Source organism: Musa acuminata, chromosome BXJ2-2, assembly GCF_036884655.1.
Source record: "Musa acuminata AAA Group cultivar baxijiao chromosome BXJ2-2, Cavendish_Baxijiao_AAA, whole genome shotgun sequence".
In the NCBI taxonomy this organism is placed as follows: domain Eukaryota; kingdom Viridiplantae; phylum Streptophyta; class Magnoliopsida; order Zingiberales; family Musaceae; genus Musa; species Musa acuminata.
This window is the reverse complement of record NC_088339.1, coordinates 23,567,053-23,590,434: the sequence shown is the minus strand read 5'-3', so window position 1 is coordinate 23,590,434 and position 23,382 is coordinate 23,567,053. Positions and strand designations below refer to the sequence as shown.

Below are 23,382 nucleotides of genomic sequence, written 5' to 3'. Positions count from 1 at the left end.
ATATGCGAGCCGATATCTCACCTGAACATTTTATTGTGTCAAATAGAGGTAAATATAGCAGTTCGGAGTCATCGGAACTCACTGAGTTCACTCGAGAAAATCGAGCAGCGAGACAATTTAATAAAGAAAATAATAAATAATAATAATAATAATAATTGGGAGTTATCGACCTCGCTCGCCCTCTTGCTTCTCTCTCTCTTGCTCCTCCCTTCGAACCCTAGAAACCGTACAACTCTAGCAATTGCACCGCTGTCGCCCCTCTCATGCGTACCGGGATACTTCAAATCCTCGATTCTTCGTTGTCGCGGTCGCGAATGGGTCTGCTTGATCCGGTGCCCTAAATCCCTCGATCAGAGTAGCTACTTCCACCTGAATTGCTTCCTCCCAATCGGCTCCTCCGGCTCTGGAGGCCCTGTTCCGACGCCGGGAGTTGAGGTTTCTCGACAAGGAGGCGCTTTGGTGGCGTGTCCCCAATCTTTGGTCGGAACTGGGGTATCTGCAAGTAGGAGTAAGCTCGCAACTTAAACGCCCGCTTCATAGATCCTCTGGTGTTGTGCATGAAGTTTCCGACGTGAGGAATTCTAGGGTTTGTTCGTTTTGAACACCTCTCTGAGCTGCTGGACTCTGCTCTGCTGCAACTGTGTTGTGAATGGCGAGTTCTAGTGCTCGCAAAGACAATTCGTGAACTTCTTGATGATTTTAACAGAATCTTTGTGGCTGGTTTTGAGAACGTAACGGGAACACCGGTCGTTGGTGCTGCTGTGCGCGAGGTCGGGGTAGCAGCAGCGGCAGTTTGAGCTGGGAAACAAAGTTGGAAGTGAAAGAGAGATGAAGTGGACATGAGTAGGCTTTCATTCAGGCCTCGGCCCCTTGACATTCACAAGAAGCTCCCCATTGTCAAATCCGTTAAAGAATTTGATGATGACGAGGCGCCTGCCACAGCCGCTTCAACCCGCAACTCACACCTGCTCCGAATTGCAACTGAGAATGAGGTAACACCAATATCGTTATAGCAGGTTGAACTTGAATTTATCGCAATTATTTATGGTGCGTGGATTTTTCTTCTCCTATGGTACTCTGAACAGGTTGTGCAGTTAGAATCTCACACTCAAGTATTCTGAGTGTTGCATGAGGACTATGTATATTTGACCCTTTCCAAATCCCGTATTAGCTGAAGCTTCATGCTCTCGACCACTAATTTTCTTTAGTTATTTGTTTGCTAATATGACAAACTTAGTTATTCATTTGTTATCACTTTTTGTCATTCTCGTAGCTTCAGATTTTTTACCTTTTTCAGTGTATTTCGGTATTCCATAGGAGGTGCCGAAGGAGGATGTTCTGTCTTTGTATTTCTGTGCCTACGTATGTTCTTTTAGCCAATCTTTTGGACCTTCAGGTGGATGTCACCCTTGACCACCTTGTAATGCCTAAAATGCAAAATGTTTGCAGAAGTGCTAAATGTCCAGTGCTTTCTCTTTTTACCATCAGGCAGCAGTCTAGTTGGTAGTACTTATTTTGAACTGTGAACCATTTTATGAAGTTAGATCAACTAATATGAAAAAAGTGACCGACAGAATTATGTTATTCTTTTTAGGTGCATCAAACTCCAAGCAAGGCAAGTTCTCAAGAAATTCCTACTCCGCAGTTCAGTGTTGTGGACACATATGAAAGAGATTATACCCCTACCTTCACACCAACTGCATCATATATACGTGGAAGAGGAGGTTTTTATTGAATTTTGCAAGATATTACTACGAAGAAAGAATTCCTATTTACATTGCATGTTTTGATATCTTTTTCATTGTTAACATCTTGTAGCTCGGGCTGAGATTGGTGAATTTGTTGAATATGACCTGGATAATGAGGATGATGGTTGGCTTGAAGAGTTCAACTATGAAGGGAAGACTCTTACACCTGAAAAGTAATAGTCATAGTATAGACTTGGTGACCACTATGCTTATTGTATTCTTCAATGCTATTTTGCTACATGATCTGTAAAATTTGGACCTTCATTGTCCCCCTGGAATGCTAGAAATACATTATTGAAACAGTGAATTGTTATTATGCATTATTTACTCTTAAGACTTTCTTAATGAAAAAACAGGGTGGGTTGGGAGGATTAAAGATGATAAGAATGATAGTCCTTCTTGGTAGTAGATTGATCAAATAAAAAAAAATATTTTACCCACATAAAGAAGAGGATGAATTATTCCATAGCTGTAATGGTAATGAACTAATGATTTCAGTTGTGATTTAATGAACAAATGATTACAGTCGTGATGATTCAATTATTTTTTGGTTTTTGTAATATTATCAATGCTTTAATGTAAGTTTACATTGGAAAAGACCAGGAGAGCTGCCCGTTTTTCTTTTGGACAAACAAGCTGCTGCATGGAGAGAATCAGTAAAGCAGATGCTTTCTGACCTCTTCTATAAGTTGATTGCCCTGCACTGGAAGACTTAGAAGAAAAATGAAGAATATAATTTAACACTTTGATACTAACAAGATTCACCTGTTACTGTTATTCGTTGTCTTGATGATTCATTTATTCTCCTCCTCTATGTCAAAAAACATTCAATCAAAGAGAAAAGCCGTTTTCTTTTACTGAAGTTTTTTCAATGCACAGAATCTTCAAGTTTTGTATGCCTATCAGAGGAATCTGCATGGGCTCTTCGAATCTCATCTTAATACAGTTAGCCTTTGCTAAATCAGTTTTCAGAAAATAATGCTATCATTTCATGGTAATGCTATTTCATCACAGCAGTAATGAGTCCTCTGATTCTTCTGACTGAGGCTATGGAGATCGGGGAAGGTTCAAGTTCAACCACCATGTTTAGCAAGAAAAATAACCTAAGCCAGTAGCCTGCCTGCAATGCGGCAGAGATTCAATAGAGAAGTCCTTCCTCATGTTTATGACCCTGTAGCCAGAGCCACATGTAGGTATTAAATGGGAGCTCTAGTGCACGAGGTTCCTACAAATGTAGTGTCTCATTAGCTGTACCATTATGAAAGGAGGTTGTGGAAAAAGAGGATGCTCCAAATGAGTTGCAACCATAGACTAAGTGTGTTTTCCATGGGACCATCCAGTATGTCACAGGTTGATTTGAGGCACGCAAGATTCATTCTGGAACTGTACAGAGAACATGCTGCAAATTATGCTTCTAGTTTAATATGTTCTTTCTTTTCGGTGATTACTTTTATGAACTTAAGCTTATTTTAACCCAGGTTTGAGACCATTTTGTTCAAGCTGGAGGTTATGGATCATAAAGCTCGAGAACGAGCAGGAGTCATAACACCTACTTTTGGATCACCTATTCCTGTTCTTTTACAATTTGATGCAGCAGAAGAGGTTAATGACTATATTTCTGGAGTTTGTTTTTTATTATTCATATGGAGTCTAGTTCCTCTCATGTCTAGATCTATTATTTCTTAGCATTTGTTTACTGTCTAAGCAAAGCATTATATCTAGCATGATAGTTAAGGACAAAAATTCATTCTCCTAAGTGAGATATATGATTTACAGTACTTGTGCTTAAACAAATGGTTCACGTAAAAATATTTTCTGATGTTGATAAGAACTGGGCCATGTATGAGAAATGTTGGTGACACATTTCTCATACATGATTTTTTTTTTAAAGATGCTGATGCACAACCTTTCACTGTCAGCTAGCTTATGTGCTGTGATTTTTTAAGATGTAATGGAGCTTAACAAGAATGGAATTTTGCCTGGTAGCTAATATCAAAACTCTTTAACATTGCCAACAATTTGCTCAATTTTTGCAGGCTTTGCAACCCCTATGTGTACGATATCCAGTTTTCCAATCTGTATATAACTATTGGAAATTAAAGGTATGCTTTATGTGGTGAGAGAAACAGAGAGTGACCACCATTTTATTTTTTCATTGTTCAAAATATATGAATCTGAGGTTTTATCTCTGGAGTTGATTTATAGATTCAATCAAATTTATATTTTGACTCCATTGATTCTTACTTATGATTTATTTGTCATTTATCAGAGAGAACAGTGGCAAAAACCTATCTTGCGACGCCTGCAGGTTGGCCCCTTTTACTTTTTTTTCTTAGAATGTTGGTGTTCGTTATGTTTTCTAAGGTGAATCTCGTTCCTTTGCTTGCTACACTGATTTTGTATAAATTAACTAAAGCAAGCCATATGATAATAACTCCTTTAAGATTGGTGAAAGAGTCCAAGATGAAGATAGCACTGGTAGCAGTAGTCTTAGATGAAGAATAATGACATTTTTTCTGCCAAATCTGTAATTCTGTCTGATGTTCTGTTATACTATATGTGATTTTGCTTGTATTAGTTTTATATAACTTGCCACTGTGACTCCATACAGTATCCCGGTCCTTACTATTACAGCCCATCTATCTATAGGGTTAAAGGTTGTGTACATTATTGGCAGGAGCCTTGTGCACTAGATCTTCCATCTATGGTATTTTAATCCATTGGTGACAATTAGAACAAGTCTCTTTTGGTTGAAAGGAACCTTTACAAAGTTTATTCATTTATAATATTAACAAACATTTTAAACATGATTGTTGAAATAAATTATGTTGGTTCAGTCCCAGTAAGAAGTCGCTCAAAGATAATTAAAATCAAAAAATTATTGAAAGATGTATCAAGATAACCAAATCTTAAAGTAGTATATAGAACTTTCATACGTTAAACTGCTTTCTAGGGGATAATGGATGATTCCTTGATAAGTTTTGATGCTTTATATAAATATCCAAATTTATAGCAATTGTAGAAATTGGATTTTTCAGATACATGGGGATACTTACCTTTGAGTATTACTCTTTTGATGATGAAAAACTTAAATTTATCATTTTCTTCTCATTTTGCTGAGCCAGTATATGGTGGAGAATTGAACCTACCATTCTGCTTTTGTGTTTATTCATTACGGTCAATGTTCTAAAAAGTGGCTGACCTGTGCAAGTAAATCAAGGTACCCCATACCTCATGAACAATATGTCCACAATATTTTTGCAAATTTTAGATTTTCCCAATGGGGAATGTTTGAAGTTATAGTTTAATGAAGAATTTAAGTTCATGTAGATAATCTAGTTCTATAATCGAAAAATAAAGAATGGATATCACAAGATCCTGGGCTTGAATCTTGCCTTCGCTACCTATCCTTTGCAAAAAAAAAAAAGAAGAAAAGGATTACAAATCAAAAGTTTGTGAAAAAAAAAAAATGCTACCAAATAAGATTGTCATAAAAAGATAAAATAAAGTAGAGAATGTTATCCTATGCTTGTTGAGATACATATATGCTCAGAGTAAAGGAAACTTGACTATTTATTTTGAGTAACAATATTTTTCAACAGAATGGTATGTGCCATGTGTGGAGCCCTGCTGATACTAAATGATAGAGAAAAAGAATGAAAAATAAAAACCATTTGGGAGAAAAGTAAACGAATGAAATATACTTTAACTAGATTCAACCCATTTGCGATAAGGGGACAACAAAATAAAAACCAAGTTGCTGGATTGATGTCAAAAGATGCACTTGCTATGTCTGCCTTGTCGGATGCAACAGTCTTCGCTGTTTTTTTCGTAAACGTCATTGGTCACATTATTATCATGAGTTACCTTAGCTGCGAGTGGCATTAGGAATTTAGGATACCGTGCAAAGTGAAGGGAGGAGAGGCCGGGAGAGGTAAAGAAACTTGTGATACTCATCCCACTTTATAATTTGGGTTTACAGTGCCATTCTTTTATTAGAGTGGTGTGTGACCTTATATTGTTTCATGTTTGTTTCGGGGGTGTCTGTGTTCCTTCACTGGGCATTTAGTTTTATGGCACCAATTGATTTTATTGTGAAGATTTGTTCTATTTAGATATCTTTTTCTACGTAGTTGTTTTGTGGTGGCATGACTTCTTAGAGAGGTAACGGTCCATAGATTAGGTTCAAGTTGTGGTGAAACAGACTTTCTTGCAATTTGTTCTAACCAGCACAAAAAAATGGAGAATGTTGTGCTTGAATGGCTTCTTTAATGATTCTTATCAGCTCCATCATAGAACTCTCACCTATCTATGAACTTCTGTTAGTTATTATAATGAAAATTTCTTTTGCTATTAATTTGGTCACTGGATGGAACATTATCTCTTGGGTTTGGTGGTGCATATAAAAAGTAAAAAAACAATTGCCTAAAAGTGGCAATGATCTTAGTTTGAGCTGTCCTAGGCTATGGCCTGCAATTATATGTTTGACTGGCTAATCTGTTCTTCTAGCATCGTACTCCATAAAGTTGTATATTTTCATAAAAGCAGTAGATGATTTGATCATATCTAATATATTTTGTGCTTATGCAGCCGCCTCCACCAGTTAATGATACAAATCCCTATAATGTATTCAGACCGAGAGAAAAGGCACACCGTCTTCACACAAGAAGGGTAGGTGCCGTGGAGTCAATTGTATATATAAATTAGTTGTTGACACAAAGGAAAAAGCTTTGTATAATTAAATAGAAAGATTTGCTGAAAGAAATGTAGTGCTTCTTGGTCTATATGCTGGATATTTGATGACTATTTTCTTTTTCCAGATGCAAAGGAGGGAAAACAGTGTTCAGTCATTTGAAAAACTTCGACAGGTAAATTTCATTGCTTTATCGCTTGTAACATAGTATATGGTATAAGGCACTGTTTAAAATGGTATGTATCAACTGGTCAGAATTGTTGAAGGCTGAGGTTCACTGAAGCACCAAGGTTGCTTGCAGCCATGGTACAAGGTGCAAGGCAAGGGGCACAGTATAGTGATTTAAGGGGCACTTAACGTGAAAATTTTTATAGAACAACTAAGATGAAGCAAATCTGCAATTGATATGAACTCCATTCACTAATACTGAAACAATTCTTAATCATTTTTTATTAATTTGCTTGAGTGGACAGCAGTGCTGATTTTAAAATGAATAACGAAATATCTGTAAAGAACATGAGGAGGGAAGATAGCTGGGAGATGAATAGAAATGAAGGATGGAGAATTATTGAACAAGGAGTTAAAATCCAATTGTCTGATCTCTTTTCCTTTCTAAAGGAAAAAATTATGTATCTGTTGGCCTCTTTATCCTTTTCCGAAGAGCATAACTCTGCTCTTCGTATTATGCAAATCTCATAATTAGTACTAAAGCTACAGTTAATCATAACAAGTAATTTTTAGATTGAAATTCTGTCGAGAAAAGGTTGTACCAGAAAAGATGTTCCAAGGAATCGACTTTGGAGGGACCTAAAGAGATAAACTTTTCAAAAAAATGAAACTTGTTGAACTCACACTACTATTGATGCCATTAGCCTCTAATTTAAAAAACATAATATATATGCTGTGAAGGAGGATATTTTTTTTCTATAATCTCACATATCAGTATTGATATTTTGATAATTATGTGGAAGAGATCGTGGATTTCTTGTCATATTTAAGAGTGGGATGTTGTTTACTTTTATTAATACTGTTTTTAATTGGTTATAGATTATATCTAGTATTTTAAAAGTTGTTACTTAGTAGTGGTGATATATGTCAATTGTCAACATGTATATATGTAGATTATGATGAAAAAACTGGACTCTCAATACATCTGAGTCCAGTTGAATGATATGGATGATTGAGGTGTAAAAACTCATATAAACCAGTGAATGATATGGCCTATTATGCCTCTTCTATTCATTCTTTTAACAATATTGTAGAAATTGGTTGTGTTTATTATATATGTTTACTATGGCATCAGGATTTCTTGTCATCCTTTACTTACTGTACTTCAGGTCAGGCGTAACTTGGACCAGGCAAAGAGAATGCTTGATTCTTTGATTCAGGTTTCTTTTACAAAGCTCTATCCTAAATGGAAATTAGATCTTCTTACAAGGTCTGTTACATAATCAGAAAAGTCCATATTAATTACATGTATCGCAGAGGGAAGAGAAGAAGCGGGATATTGTTGAGTGCGAGGTCAAAATCCAGAGAATTCAGATGAAGTATAAGGTAATTCCAAATATTGTATTCTTCTTTCTGTATTATATAGGCACACAAGGTTATAATCCATTATCAATTTCTGTTATCGTTGTAAATTTTGCAATTTTTACTGCTAACATTTTTTTTGCCCTGAACCAAGAAAGGCTTTGAATCATGATAAATGGCAAGATTGACTCATAGGAGAACAATGTAAATAATTGTTTCTGATTTGCAGACATTGTTCTCAGTGTTATTCTATTTGTTATTTGTATTTTATTCATGAATTTCCATATAGATCTATCTACTTACGATGCAAAAGTATGTTCTGATTTAAAGTTTTGATTTGATATTGCAATATTTATGGTGATATGACCACATTTTATTTGAGAGACTGGGTTTTTTATAAGGAGAAATAAAAATGTCTTGAAATAAATAAGAGGTCAAGGTTGAATCTTTCTTATACATGGTTTATTTCTACACATTTGATTTCTAAATAACTATTTTCTGATCAAGGCCTAGTGAAGGATCCAGTGATTGTTAAGGAGAGAAGTTATATTGACAAATATATTATTGGTGATGCCTATGATACTAGGTCTTTTTATGTTGCTAGAGAGGGTTCTTTGGCTCTTATCCATATTCTCTGTCTTGCACCAGTATTGATAAATTTTATTTTCTCCTGTAGTCTTTCTGAATGTAAAAGTAACATCCTTCTCTGATAAATTAAAGAGGCTATTAGTTTTGTGATGGTAGAAACTTTTGATAAGGGATAGGCTTCCCAAGGCATGCAGGATATTACGGTTCATTCACTGCTCTGTATGATTTGTTTTGATTCTAGCATTTGATTTGGATCCTTGTTGACTTGGTAATACTCATAGCATGAGGCTCATCTCGTTGAAGATGGAATTGCAATCCCAAGTTTCCGACATGTTACATGCAAATTTACATCAAGTGAGGAGGATTATGTTGATTCAGATGACACGATTAATGGTGATCCAATTGCTGTCCCTGCCACTCTCCATCCAAGGTATGCAGATTTCAAGCTAATTGCAGTCCCAACAGTACGAATGAAACGAGAATTGAAACGGAGACCTTTGTCAAATGGGTGGACGCAAAAGAGGGTATATTTGCTTTTGCCCCCTTTTTTTTGTCTTTTTGCTCATTCATTAAGGACGGGTTAGATTTCAATCTCCATTGATTTGCTCCAAATTTTTGGTCTGGATGATAAATTATATGTTGTGAAGAAGGTATGCGGAACAGTTGTGGAACAAAATGTTCAACGTTTGTTGGTTTTGAATTTCATTTCAATGCAGGATCCAGATGAACCTGTCATGTTATTTACAAAATCTCTGGATCCAGACAAGCTTGCCGCTGCAGGCATTGTGCCACCTGTTTTATCTGCAGAGAATGAGTCAGTTGTATCACCATACCGATTCTGTGGTCGGATTGGTCGAGGAGGGCGCATCATATTTGACCGATGGAATTCTCTTTTCCAAGATCCGGATGCTCAGGAGAGGTCACACTATCCAGCATTAAATCCAAGGCCTCTTCCACCGAATGGTTGAACAATTGCACTTGGTTTTAGTGCTTCATGTGAAGACATATAATTGAGAAAATTGTCATGGCTCGAGCTCACATTAGCTCCTGAAATGATTTTGTTGATCCAGAAAGACCTCTGATCATCAGGATGTTACATGCACCATTGTAGCAAACTGCAGACGTCTGCCTCGCTGATGATGCATGCTGAAGGAGCATGGGTTTGTCGAAGTTGAGTTGGGCATTTTTAGATTTCCAGTCAGTTTATAATTATATACTTTGCAGATCAAAAGCCAGAACACTAATTTCTTCATGGCTTGTCTCATTTTCGGTCTGTAAGGGTGCAATCCGATACCATTGCTATTTAGCTGCTCTTATTCTTAATGAATATTTGTTCATACCTCAATTTTTTTTCTGGACTTTACATTGGTGCCGATAGTCAAACAAGAATTTAAATCTGCAGGTGGCATTATGATTACCTTCATACTACTGCCCAATGGAAAGGTCTTTCCATAGCAGCAGATTAATTTGTTCCAATCAAATGCCATGGACCTGTTACTTTTTCTGTGAGCACCTACTTCTGTTCATTCAGCTCATTTGTCATTCAAATATGTGCATATTTTTCTTACTCAAAAGTTGTTTCTGTATTAGTCATAGCTTAAAATTACTACTACATTGTGGAAAATATGAGATGGTTTGCTTCATTTCATTATCTTCTTTGCTTGGTTAATATGTATATGCATATATTTATTAGGAGGAAAGTAAAGAGGCATAAGAGAACTGTTAATGCTTAGTTAATATGTATATGCATATATTTATTAGGAGGAAAGCAAAGAGGTATCAGAAAACTATTAGAAAGAATAGAAGATAAGAAGAATTATTGAAAAAGCTTGAATGCATTAACATATCACTCTCCTATTTATATAGATTAGGAGAGGATTTTCCTCAATAGAATAGAAGATTTTTTTCAACAGAATAGAAAAATTTTATGGGGGTAAGAACTACTAATTTGTTGATTGTTCTTCAATCGATTTTTCTATGGCAGCCCATAAATCCATAAATCGATTTCCTTCGACATAATAGAGGATTTTTTTTAACAGAATAGAAGATTTTTTTCAACGGGTAAGAACTACTAATTTGTTGATTGTTCTTCAATCGATTTTTCTATGACAGCCCATAAATCCATAAATCGATTTCCTTTGACTGAATAGAGGATTTTTTTTAACAGAATATAAAAATTTTTTGGGACAAGAACTACTAATTTGTTGATTGTTCTTCAATCGATTCTTCTGTGACAGTCTATAAATCCATAAATCAATTTTCAAGAGAATAGAGGATTTCTTTTAACAGAATATAAAAATTTTTTAGGGCAAGAACTACTATTGATTGTTCTTCAATCGATTCTTCCGTGACAGTCCATAAATCCATGTACTTCCTGGATTTTTCTGATCCAGAAAGAATTTTCCCATCGATCGATAAAGTGCATCAAATTACTTCTTTAATCTGATCCAATTTCTTGAGTCCATGATTCCAACTCATGAGAGGGGTTTATCTCCAATCAACTGCGAGTGTTGGTGTAGCAGTTGCTTTCCGCTTCCTTGCTTGCAACCATGAGCCCACCTAATTCACATCACATCTGTCCCTGAGAGGGACTCATGATGTCCAACTTCTCCTTGTAAGATTCATGGTGGCTTATCAACTCCTTAGTCGTCAATGTGTTCGTGCAAGCTTTCCTCACCTTCTTCAACCGGTTTGACTCACGATACATCTGAAATGTGCGTGTACGGGATCCTTTCTTCAAACCTAGCACAGGTGGGCTGATGATTGATGACAGAAATCTCCAGTTTCAACACACACACACACACACACAAAAGTCCTATCAATTATTCACCGAACCCAAGAGGTTATTTCACCCATAAACACCTCGATTACTGCCACACACATTCCCATTAGACCCATTGAGGATGTTAGACACCCAAAACCTCATACCGATCACTGCAGAATGGGTGCTTCGACCCAGATCACTGCATCACTGCAACTTATTTTGCATTCAATATACTTGTATTTTGATAATAGATCTCGAATATACATAGAAAAATTCAAAATATATAAATTTTAATTTACTCTTAGAAAATAGTTTAAGGTTCTTAGATTTTGATGAAGAATTAATTTGTCGATTACATAAGGAATTACTTAATCTCTATGAAATTATTGTGATCATTATATCATCTACGGACTAATAGATATATAATACATCTCTTTTGTTGTCAGAGGAATAAAGAGCTATCGGATTTGGAGTTGACGAAGCCGACTAACATAGAAAACGAGCTAGGTTCTATATATCAAGCTCTTTGAGCTTGTCGAAATCTATAATAGCTTTTTGTAGTTTATAAATATGGTTTGGATATTGTAGGTGGATGAAGCTAGAAGGTTATTGTATAAAAACAACTTCGATTAAGGTCCCTTGCAAGAAAGCATTATTAATATCTAGTTGACATATATGACAATCTTTAGTGATAGTTAAAGGATGAGTCAAATTGTTATTGATTTAACAACTAGGCTAAAGGTCTCTATAAAATCAACACATTGTCGTTGGTGAAACATTTTGGCCACTATAGGTGATTTGTATCTTATAATGGATCTATTTGGGTTTCACTTAATTCAAAAGATCCATTTACATCCAATGATATTTTGTGTGAGATGAGATGATACAAGAGTCCATATGATATTGTGGAGTAGAGCATCGTAATCTTCACACATAACTTGATGCGAGTATAGATATTTTTGGGCTCGGGTGATACTTATGGGTTTAGTTTGGTCAGGTGGAGAGCTTCTGGTAGCGTAACGATTAAGGATTTAGCACGGTCAAAATATGTTTTTTTTTAACATGTTATCATGTGATATTCAAGCTCGATGGTATTACTAGGTTATGTTGATGGTATGAGAATTTGTGAAGAGTTAATGACATGTACATAATTACGCTGATGCACTTCGATATCACTTAGTCTAGGAGAGAACAAAGATATCATTTGTGGTGCCAAGAGCATTGCTTCATCGCACATTGTAAAGTGAATTGATAGAGAGGTTGATTGAGAAGTTATAAAAGAGGTAAAGTATTGCTGAACTAGAATAATAAAATAGTACAGGTTTATAGAAGAACTGTTTGTTGATATGGTAAGAGATGCACTTAAAGGGTTTGAGGTATACTCATATGAACTCGGTGATCGGTGGTTGTTATAGTGCCTTGAATTGCTAAAGGAGTAAGATTTTAAAAGGGAAATGTGGACTCGACAAAAATAACATGATGTAATACAAAGACCTTATAAGTTTAAACATCAAAGCATTAAAAAACATTATGTTCAAGAGAGTACCTAATAAAGATGCATAACTTAAATATTGATGTTAACTTACGTGAAATGTAGAGACATAATTAGGGAAGATTTTGTAAAGTAGTCTTTCAAATGGTGACCAATGTTGTAGGATTTGGGTGAACATATGGTTTAATGAGATAGACAATAGTCTGAAAAGCTATTGAACAAAAGATTAGTGATATAGAGGCTTGGTATAGGAGGGTGAGACTAGTTTCAACTATATATCGGTGTTTTTATTTGGTAAAATCAAATAGTTGAGGTATGTATCATGGTAAATTGTATACCTCACCATGAGACTTGAGATATTGTATACCTCACCATGAGAGGTAAATTATTAAAGCTTGGTATTCATCTCCTCCAGTAAACTAGTTTAATGGTAGAATAAAAGTTATCAACTACTTTTTATAAAATAAGTAAAAACTATCGCAACTTCATATTTATATTTGAGATGATAAAGTCATGTATATATAATAAAATAATATATAAAAATAATATAAAATTTAAAATCATCAAATGAAGTAGTTGGAGCAGGGCTCCAAACATTAGTATAAATAATTTCAAATGATTTGGAACAGGTTATGGAAGATATTCCAAAAGATAGTTTGTGACTTTTATTGCTAACGCAAGTATCAAACAGTTTTATTTAGTTTGGAAGTTGAAAAGGAATAACAAAAAATTAGCTATCGTTGAATAGAGAATAACAGATGTCAAAGACGATGATATCACACGTCTATTAGAGTAGCAATAGAAGAAATAGTGATTGACCGAGTGATTTGTGAAGTTCAATGATATTTTCTTTATTTTGATCTTAGACCAAGGATGTCTCGTACTCATGTCATCCGTAAGAAACGAGATAAAAAAAGAACTCAATAGATATATTATTTTATTTATAAAATTAAGAAACAAAAATAAAATTTATTTTTATATAAATCATCGAGTATAAAAGTGTTCACATGTAAATTAATTATCATAGAATAAATATGAGTGATGTGAAGCCTCAGCAGTAGTTGGATAAATCATAATGTTTACTTGAGATCAATTAAATGTGTGTTTTAATCGGGAACAACACAGCTTGGCTGCATGGCCAATGGTGGGAGCGTTCTTATCGGCATTGTGTTGTCTGTGTTCAGTGTATTATTCTTACTGTTGCTTGCCCCGTACAAGACCGACGAGTCGAGAGCTGGTTATGTTGAGAGTCGCCCCACCGCTGACCAGTTGGAACCTCTCTGGTGTTCTCGAGCCTCTCAGCATTGATGTTGCCACTTTTGCCCACCAACTCGAGGCCACCGATGGCTTCGGTGCTGACAGATTAATCGGTACCGGTGGATCCGGAGACGTCTACAAGGCCCGACTAAAGGATCGAAGTCATTGATTTCAAGATTGGACTTCTCTTCCTTGCAGCATCAGAAAGCTACTGGTTTGTTGATTGTTCTTCGATCGACTCTTGCATGAATTATTAGATAGACACTAAATTGTTGCTTAGTTAGCTGCATATTTGATGGAATCTTCTCAGAATCACTTCATCCTCCGTCCCGACTGTGCATTTTCTCCTTGGGATATTATTACTCGTATTTTCTGTCATCAGCCACAATGACAGGTCCATAAATCCTTGTCCTGAAAGGTCCTGCGTCAGAGCAGTGTCATGACATAACAAGTCTGCCATGGACGGTAAAGGAAAGCTATAAGTGAGTCAAATTAATGGAAAGAGACAGTAGTAGGAACACATCAATCCCTCTGATGATCGTAAACTACTGAGAACTTGCTGGATTTTTCTACCGGCCATGAATCTGTGCTTCCATCATAATCCAGAAATTTGTTTCGAGTGCATCGATTATCCAATATCTTCAGTCCAGGCTTCCAACTCAACTGCGAGCGTCGTCGGTGTAGTAGTTGCACTCCGCTCCCTTCCCTTCCTTGCAACAACCGAACCCACCTAATTCACATCACATCTGTCCCTGAGGACTCGTGATCTCTAACTTCTCCTACTAAGATTCGTGGGGTCTTATCGACTCCTTAGTTGTCACCATATTCGTGCATGTTTTCCTCACCTTCTCCAACCAGTTTTGACTCCTGATACATCTGAATGTGGGAATGGGATCCTTTCTCCAAACCTAACACAGCTAGGCTAATGATTGATGACAAAAGTCTCCCAGTTTCAACACACAGACACACAAGTCCTATCGATCTAAATCAACATATGTATATCTTTCTTGAGGCAGCCAACTATTCTCGCTAGGTTTAGGAAAGGTAGGGTAGTTTGCAAGATCAAAGACCAGAGAGAACCAAAAATCACAAGGCTAATTAAGGAGCATAGTGTTTATGATCCTATGGGACTCATAATGGAGAGACGACTAGAAGACATAACCTCATCACTTAACTAGTGTTTTCTTATCCTACTAGCTATAGACAGGCACCTAAATGAAGAGTAGGATGGAGGAAAAGGTTCATGGATAGTCCAACTTCTTCATCTTTTCCTCTCCCTACGACAGCCGGTGATGGGGAAATCTAATCGTAGATAACGGAGAGAGACGACTAGAAAATTACGGCACGCAAATTACAAGATCATCTTGCGTTGTATTTTATCGTGGTGAGGGTGTGAGAAGTGGGGGCAGATGCCTCGCACCCATTCAAGCAAAAAGCTCAAACATTCATGCCCCCATTTGGTTTGATTTAATGTAGGTGTCACGAGGAGCACCAACTTCCATGTCAGGCACAGTGGTGGAACCCCCATGCAAAGCATCCCTGTGCTGGCGTCTCGTGGCATTGGGAACGCCCCCCTTCCTTCGTGAGTGCATGCATGCAGGAAGCTATTGATTACAGTATGTGACGGAGGAGCTTCTCACGTAGCACAAGGATCGCTGTGTCAGGGGGGGGAATCATCTCCCCTCCATACTCCTGTCCACCTCGCCAAAACAATCCCTTGGATCGATGCACGTGCGAGCAGAGGAAGAAGGAGGCTCCTCAATCGGAGTGCTCGTTGCCACCGCTCAGGCGCGACATGACGACGATATCCTGACAAAATAATTCGTATGGGTCGTTATCTCATTAAAGATTAAGGTTAAGTGGAAGTAGCCGAACGGAGGAGGAAGACGATGACGACGTGACTTGCCGCGATGGAGCGTTGGATTGGGTTTGGCATCGCGAACGCAGACTCGTGCGACAGCTGTCGGGCGCACGTGTGGAAACTGAGATACCCAAAACACCCCTGAGCGCTTCCGGTTCTGCGCACTCACCGGTGACACCTAAAGGAAGAACGACAGGGGAAAAGCGGGGGTAGACAGACTCCGCATCTTTGGTGCGGTACGCTTACCCCACATGCTGCCACCCGTCGTTGTCGGGCGTAACGCAAGACAAAAAGACACGGCCCCGCATTAATTGCCGCTCGTGCGCACCCACCAATACGTCGCGTGGGGCCCACCCCTCCGGTGGGGGTAAATATGACCTAGACGAAATATTTTTAGATCGGCGGTTTATTACCGATGATTCCGCTTCTGCTACTTTTCCCAAACTAGCCCCCATCCGCTCCCAACAACTACAAGACTGCCACTGTGCATTTGTGCGGTAAGGAATTGGTGCGTTCTCCAGTTAGATGATGAATCCAATGGTGATGACTGTGGAGGATCTGTTCATGTCCTTATCACACATGCATTCAACAAAGGATGCCTTGGCCTGACTTCTTTTTGTTCTCTTGCAGTGAAAATTACGTGCTACGTGCCACCAGGCTCCATTGATTAGAAGATCCAAAGTACAGGTTCCATTGATTAGAAGATATCTAGTTTGCCATGATCATGCGTCAGTCAAGGACAGGGAGTGAGCTGCAAGCAGCTGCGCCACATGCTCTGAATCATGGAACAGAACGCAACTTGTGAATTCATGAAGAATGAACAGATAATATAATAACAAGGCAAGTCTGCCATATGTCATTTGCTTTTCCTTTACCCCCTTTGCATGGAGCTGCCTCCTGATTTAACGGGCAATAAGGCTAGTCTCCTTCTTGAAACCTTCGATTCTGCAGGGTGAGCGGAGCGGAGCAGAGCAGAGCAAACTGGAGGTTTCAGATGATGATAAGCTTTATTAGAAAGGAAGTATTGTCTGGAAATTTCTGGCTGAGTATGTCATGATGATGTGTTTTGTCTGTATTGGATGAGACCCATTTGGAATCATGCACAACAGGGGCACCTCTACGGTGCCGGATTCCGGTGGTCATCTTAAACTTAGCCCCTTCAAGGAGGGTCATCCTCCTCCCCCCTCATCTTCCATTCACTGCATGCACTGACAACATGGCTTCTGGTGAACTGTACTTGATCTTGACACCTCCTCCACCATACACGTGAATTGCCTGTTCTGCTCAGCTGCAGATTCAAACTCGTTCCCGAACAAGAAGATGTTGGCCTACCACCATCATAGAAATCCTGCAGAATATAGATGAACAAGGAGAATGTGGAAGCACAGAGGGGTAGGGGAGGAGCTGCGGGAGAAGAGAGTTAAGGGGTTAGTTTATTTTTTGGGAAAGAGGGGATGCCAAAAAGGGGGACTCGTGAGCATCAAATCCCGAGTTTGACCGACTCGGCAATGGAGAGACAGTAAGGAGAAAAAGGAGGAAAAGAAAGAAAAGGTTTTGCTTTGTTAAATCTTTGGTAATCGAACTATTACTTTCCTTCTTACGAGTGAAGATGGAAGCAGACAAACCCTCCAAAGCACCATTAGATTAATTAATCAGGCGCTAAATGTTTCTCCTTTGCCTCCTCGCCTTTTCTTCCGCCTTGGCTGGTGTCTTCGCTTCTCCTTCCCTTCCTCCTCCTCTTGCCACAAACCTCTTCTCTCACTAAAGCCTGCCTGAATCCGTTTCTCTGCAACCATCAAAATCCTTTTCTGGTTGGTTCTGGTTGCCCTAGCCATTTCTTTGTAGGATCGTTCGAGATCGATGCCTACACCTCGTGAGGGTCAGTTTTCGCTTCAAAGATGCCATTTTTCTTCAGTCTCATTTTCTTCCAGAATTTGATTCTTTTCTTTTTCTTGGTTTTATTGGGGTTTATCTACAGATTCTTGATTTTTCAGGTGCCGGGGATCTTGGGGTGATGTCAAAATCTGATCTTTCTTCTGCGCCGTCGGCGGCTCGATGAAGGCCTTCATCAGTAAGTCGGTGATTCTTCTTCTACTGTTCTTCTTCTACTTTACAAATGGCAGCAGAGTCGTAAGATTTCCTCTTTTGGAGCTCGCAGAGGTTTCTGTTTACGTTGCCAGCGGTCCTCAGATGTGAAGGCTCGCGAAGCCGAGGAGGAAGAGGAGCGACGATTCTAAAAAGGAGTCTTCTGTGTTCCCTCCTACAGTCTCGAGCAATGGAAAGCGACAGCTTCGCCTTCCTCTTCCTCTTCTTGATAACCTTAACTGCTTTCCCTTCGTCCATGGCGGCACCTGAGGAGGTCTCTGCTTTGATCCGATTCAAGCGCTCGTCAGTTGACTCCGATCCGAAGGGCTTCCTGCAGAACTGGACGGTTGATGGTTCTGATTCCGGCAGCAGCCGGTGTTCGTGGACCGGCGTCGTGTGCTCGGCAGCCGACGGCCGGGTTCGCAGCTTAAATCTCAGCAACATGGGCCTCACTGGCCGCCTTAACCTCGAGCATCTCATGGCGCTTCCGGGCCTCCGCTATCTCAATCTCCGCGGGAACTCCTTTTACGGCAACCTCTCGTACAGCAGCACGGCATCGTCACTTCCCTGCGGCTTCGAGACGGTGGACTTATCGTCGAACACCTTCAATGAGACCATTCCCTCCAAGTTCTTGTCCTCCTGTCCGCGCCTGGTTTCTCTCAACCTGTCGAGGAACTCGATCCATGGCGGGATCTTTCCATTCGAGGCTTCCATACGGGAGCTCGATCTGTCTCGCAACCGAATCTCCGATTACGGGCTGCTCAACTACTCCCTCTCGAGCTGCAGCGGCCTCAGCTACCTCAACTTCTCCGACAACAAGCTCACCGGGAGGATGGGGGACGTGCCTTCCTGCACGAACCTCACGTTCCTCGACCTCTCCTACAACAACCTCTCTGGGGATTTCTCGACCTTCGACTTGGGGACCTGCGGCAGTATGATGGTGCTGGACTTGTCCTACAATGGGCTCAATGGCACTGCGCTGCCCCTGAGCTTGGCCAGCTGCCGTAAGCTTGAGGAGCTCAACCTCTCGGGCAACAATTTCACTGGCGAGATCCCATCGTTCTGGAAGAACTTTGTGAGTTTGCAGCGTTTGTCATTGGCAAACAATCGGTTTTCTGGTGAAATCCCGCCTGAGTTGGGTCAAACATGTGGGACTCTGGTGGAGCTCAACCTCGCTGGCAATGGCCTCACCGGTGGCCTGCTGTCGACGTTTGTCTCATGCTCTTCGCTTCAAAGACTGGACCTCGGAAATAACCAGCTCTCAGGCGATTTCATCGAGCATGTCATTAGTACTCTGCCTGCTCTGAGATATCTCCACCTCCCATTCAACAATATCAGTGGCCCCGTGCCGTTGACGGCACTGACCAGTTGTTCACTGCTTGAAGTTATTGATCTCGGCTCCAATGAGTTCACTGGTGAAATCCCCACTGGGCTATGCTCATCTCTTCCAAACCTTGAGAGGATCTTGTTGCCCAATAATTTTCTCTCAGGAGCAATGCCTCTTGATCTTGGTAATTGTACTAATCTTCGGTCCCTCGATCTTAGCTTCAATGAGCTGAACGGGCCGGTTCCCCCAGGGATCTGGTCGCTTCCGAAGCTTGTGGATTTGGTGATCTGGGCCAACAATCTCTCTGGTGAAATACCAGAAAGCCTCTGTTCAAACAGCACCAGCTTGGAGACGCTAATTCTCAGCTACAACATGCTCACCGGTAGCATTCCGTCGTCACTTACCAAGTGCGTGAATCTTGTATGGGTCTCGCTCTCTGGCAACCACCTCACAGGAAGGATCCCCAGTCGTATTGGGAGGCTCCAGAGCCTTGCAATTCTCCAATTGGGTAACAACAATCTCTCGGGGGAGATACCACCGGAGTTCGGTAGCTGTCAGAACCTCATATGGCTTGACCTTGCAAGCAATCGCCTTAGCGGCCCTATTCCTGGAACACTGGCATCACAAGCTGGGCTTATAGTCCCAGGCATTGTCTCCGGCAAGCAATTTGCATTCTTGAGAAACGAGGCTGGGAACATATGTCCAGGGGCCGGCGTGCTCTTCGAATTTGAGGATATCCGGCCCGAGAGATTGGCCAACTTCCCTTTGGTGCATTCTTGCCCTGCCACTAGAATTTACACTGGGACAACAGTCTATTCTTTTCCGGGCAATGGAAGTATGATCTACCTGGACCTCTCCTACAATTCGCTCTCAGGGACCATCCCAGAGAACTTTGGGTCAATGGACTATCTCCAAGTTCTAAATTTGGGGCACAATGAGCTTACAGGGACCATACCTGAGACTTTTGGTGGCTTAAGAATGATCGGCGTGCTTGATCTCTCCCACAACCATCTCACTGGAAACATCCCTGGAGCGCTGGGCAGCCTCACATTCCTGAGTGACATGGATGTCTCAAACAACAATCTCAGTGGACCGATTCCGACCACAGGCCAGCTTACAACATTTCCGCCAACACGCTATGAGAACAATTCTGGCCTTTGTGGCCTTCCCTTGCCCCCCTGTGGAGCCAAAGCCAGCAACCATGACTTCTATTATGATTCTGGTGGGAGGAGATTCTTTGGTTGGAGCATTCTTATCGGCATTGTGTTTTCTGTGCTCATTGTATTCTTACTCTTGCTCGCCCTCTACAAGATGAAAAAGCACCAGAAGACTGATGAGTTGAGAGTTGGTTATGTTGAGAGTCTCCCCACCTCTGGTACTACTAGTTGGAAGCTGTCTGGTGTTCTCGAGCCTCTCAGCATCAATGTTGCCACTTTCGAGAAGCCTTTAAGGAAGCTTACTTTTGCCCACCTCCTCGAGGCCACCAATGGCTTCAGTGCTGACAGTTTAATCGGTTCTGGTGGGTTTGGAGAAGTCTATAAGGCTCGACTCAAGGATGGAAGTGTTGTTGCAATCAAGAAGCTGATACATGTCACCGGCCAGGGGGAACGGGAGTTCACTGCTGAGATGGAGACTATTGGCAAAATTAAGCACCGAAATCTTGTACCTCTGCTGGGCTATTGCAAGATTGGCGAAGAGAGGCTTTTGGTTTATGAGTACATGAAGTTTGGAAGCTTAGATATGGTTCTCCATGACAAGAGCAAGGGTGGAGCCACCAAGCTGGATTGGGGAGGAAGGAAAAAGATTGCAATTGGGTCAGCAAGGGGGCTTGCTTTTCTTCACCACAGTTGTGTACCTCATATCATACACAGGGACATGAAGTCCAGCAATGTGCTATTAGATGAGAACTTGGAAGCCCGGGTATCAGATTTTGGAATGGCGAGACTTATGAATGCTCTTGACACCCATCTCAGCGTGAGCACTCTTGTTGGTACACCAGGCTATGTGCCACCTGAATACTACCAGAGTTTTAGATGCACGACAAAGGGGGACGTGTATAGCTACGGAGTGGTGCTTTTGGAGCTCTTGTCGGGGAAGAAACCCATCGACCCATTGGAGTTTGGTGACAACAACCTTGTTGGCTGGGCTAAGCAATTGGTGAAGGAGAACAGATGCAGTGAGATTTTTGATCCAGATTTGATGGGGAAGAAGTTAGGGGATGCCGAACTCTACCAGTATTTGAAGATTGCCTTCGAGTGTTTGGATGATCAACCGCTTCATAGGCCAACTATGATTCAAGTCATGGCAATGTTTAAAGAGCTTCAGGTTGACACCGATATTGATTTCCTTGATACGTATTCCATCGGACGAGCCATCATTGATGAATCAAGAGAAAAAGCACCTTAATCTCTTCCAGGGTCACACAGCTGCAAATTTTGTTTCAACAAAGATGGGGTGGTGACCATCTATGATCATCACAGCAGCCCTTTATATCACACCTGCAGCATTTTAATTACTGTAAATATGACAAGAATGTTCCATTAGGCAGAAAGAGAAACGCATAAATCATATAGCCTTGTTTTTCATTGGGGGGAAGGGAAGAAAGGAGATGTAACCTAAGGTCATTGCGGAGCTCAGGCCGGTATACTTCTCTATTCCTGTCATAATGTATCAAACCACAGTTTTCTGTTCATCATTTACATTTTTGCAATTGGATTCATGGCACTGAACAGGTATAGCATTTGTATACATGTTTGGTTATGTGGTTTTCTTGTATGATTTCTCGTGCTGTCGATAATGCCAGATCTTAGTATGGCTCCTAAATGTGAGATTTCTGTCACCAGACTTAGTGTTGACAGATTCACTGCTCTTCTATTTTCTCTGAGCTTGGGAGGTCAATGGCAGCCCCTGTAAAATATCTTATCCACAAGGTTTGATCTGTTTCTTAGTTTCCACCTAGGCATGGACGTATCAAATCTGTGAATCAATTGAAACATGTGCTAAGCTATGGACAAAAGTATGTATGTATATATATATACATATATATATATATAATATATATATACATGTATATATATGTATATGTATATGTATATGTATGTATGTGTGTATGTATGTATGTATATACATACATATGTGTGTATATATATATATATATGTATATGTATATGTATATGTATATGTATATGTATATGTATGTGTGTGTGTAAGAAAAAAGTTGATCATTTTATCCGTTTTTACTCCGGACCTATCATTGATCCCGTTGGCTCTATCGTTGCACACCTGCACTCCTTTCCTCCTTCCTCCTCCCCTACAATCGATGGTAAGGGCATATGGGCTATCTCCCCTCATTCCTTACTTGTGGTTGACAACACAAGGGGAGCCTATGGGTAATAAACAAGGATGATAATGGTGCATGATTTGCCCCCTCTCCTTTCTCACTCATGAGCGACGGGGTAAAGAGGGCCTATAATCGATAGTGAAGGCGGCATGTAGTTGTCCCCTCTCTTTCATTACCGGTAGTCAATGGTGCGAGAGGGGCTTGCAACTGATGACAAAGGGTGTGTGGCCACCACTTCTCCTTCCTCTCTTGCAGTTAATAGTGTGCTCCTTTCCTTCCTCCCCTACAACTGATGATGAGAGCTACGAGTGAGGGGAGGGGGTGGGTTTACAACTGATGGCAAGCCATAGCGTGAAGGTCGCAAGTAATTGTTAAAAAAAGTCTAGTTTTAAGTATCATTTTAGAAAAAAAAAAAAGTATCGTTTCAAAATATTTTCAAAAGTTCTAAAATATTTTCAAAAATACAAACGCTCTGTAGGAAATTTTAAAAGGCGATGATCATTCAATTTTTTTTTTTTGAGAATTTACCCCATATATATATAATCTAATTTTTAACAGAAATATATATATATATATATACTTTTATTTTTATTTTTTATTTTTTTGTTTTGTTAATCTTGAGACAAAAATACTGCCGCAGGCTTTCGTTGGTTATTTTGTCGTTAGGTGATTTAGAAGGCATTGGTCGTAACTCGGC

General features: G+C 39.9%; 2 protein-coding genes across 4 annotated transcripts; both read left to right on the top strand.

The window, feature by feature from the left end:
• Positions 1–159: 159 nt before the first annotated feature.
• LOC103972846 (enhancer of polycomb-like protein 1) lies at positions 160–9,904 on the top strand. 2 transcript variants are annotated; one of them, XM_009387242.3, is made up of 13 exons: positions 160–508; positions 707–992; positions 1,595–1,724; positions 1,819–1,921; positions 3,227–3,350; positions 3,785–3,850; positions 4,018–4,056; positions 6,339–6,419; positions 6,569–6,616; positions 7,779–7,829; positions 7,927–7,995; positions 8,841–9,083; positions 9,276–9,904. In XM_009387242.3, exons 2-13 carry the CDS (start codon positions 840–842, stop codon positions 9,525–9,527), a joined length of 1,359 nt encoding a protein of 452 aa, XP_009385517.1. In that variant the 5' UTR covers positions 160–508; positions 707–839; the 3' UTR covers positions 9,528–9,904. The 2 variants fall into 2 exon arrangements, with proteins under 2 accessions (XP_009385517.1, XP_009385510.1); XM_009387235.3 differs by having other exon boundaries at positions 160–571.
• A 6,961-nt stretch (positions 9,905–16,865) lies between these two features.
• On the top strand, positions 16,866–22,120 carry LOC135605445 (brassinosteroid LRR receptor kinase BRL1-like). 2 transcript variants are annotated; one of them, XM_065095534.1, is made up of 3 exons: positions 16,866–17,812; positions 17,928–18,004; positions 18,092–22,120. In XM_065095534.1, exon 3 carries the CDS (start codon positions 18,209–18,211, stop codon positions 21,749–21,751), a length of 3,543 nt encoding a protein of 1,180 aa, XP_064951606.1. In that variant the 5' UTR covers positions 16,866–17,812; positions 17,928–18,004; positions 18,092–18,208; the 3' UTR covers positions 21,752–22,120. The 2 variants fall into 2 exon arrangements, with proteins under 2 accessions (XP_064951606.1, XP_064951608.1); XM_065095536.1 differs by having other exon boundaries at positions 17,912–18,004.
• Positions 22,121–23,382: the final 1,262 nt, after the last annotated feature.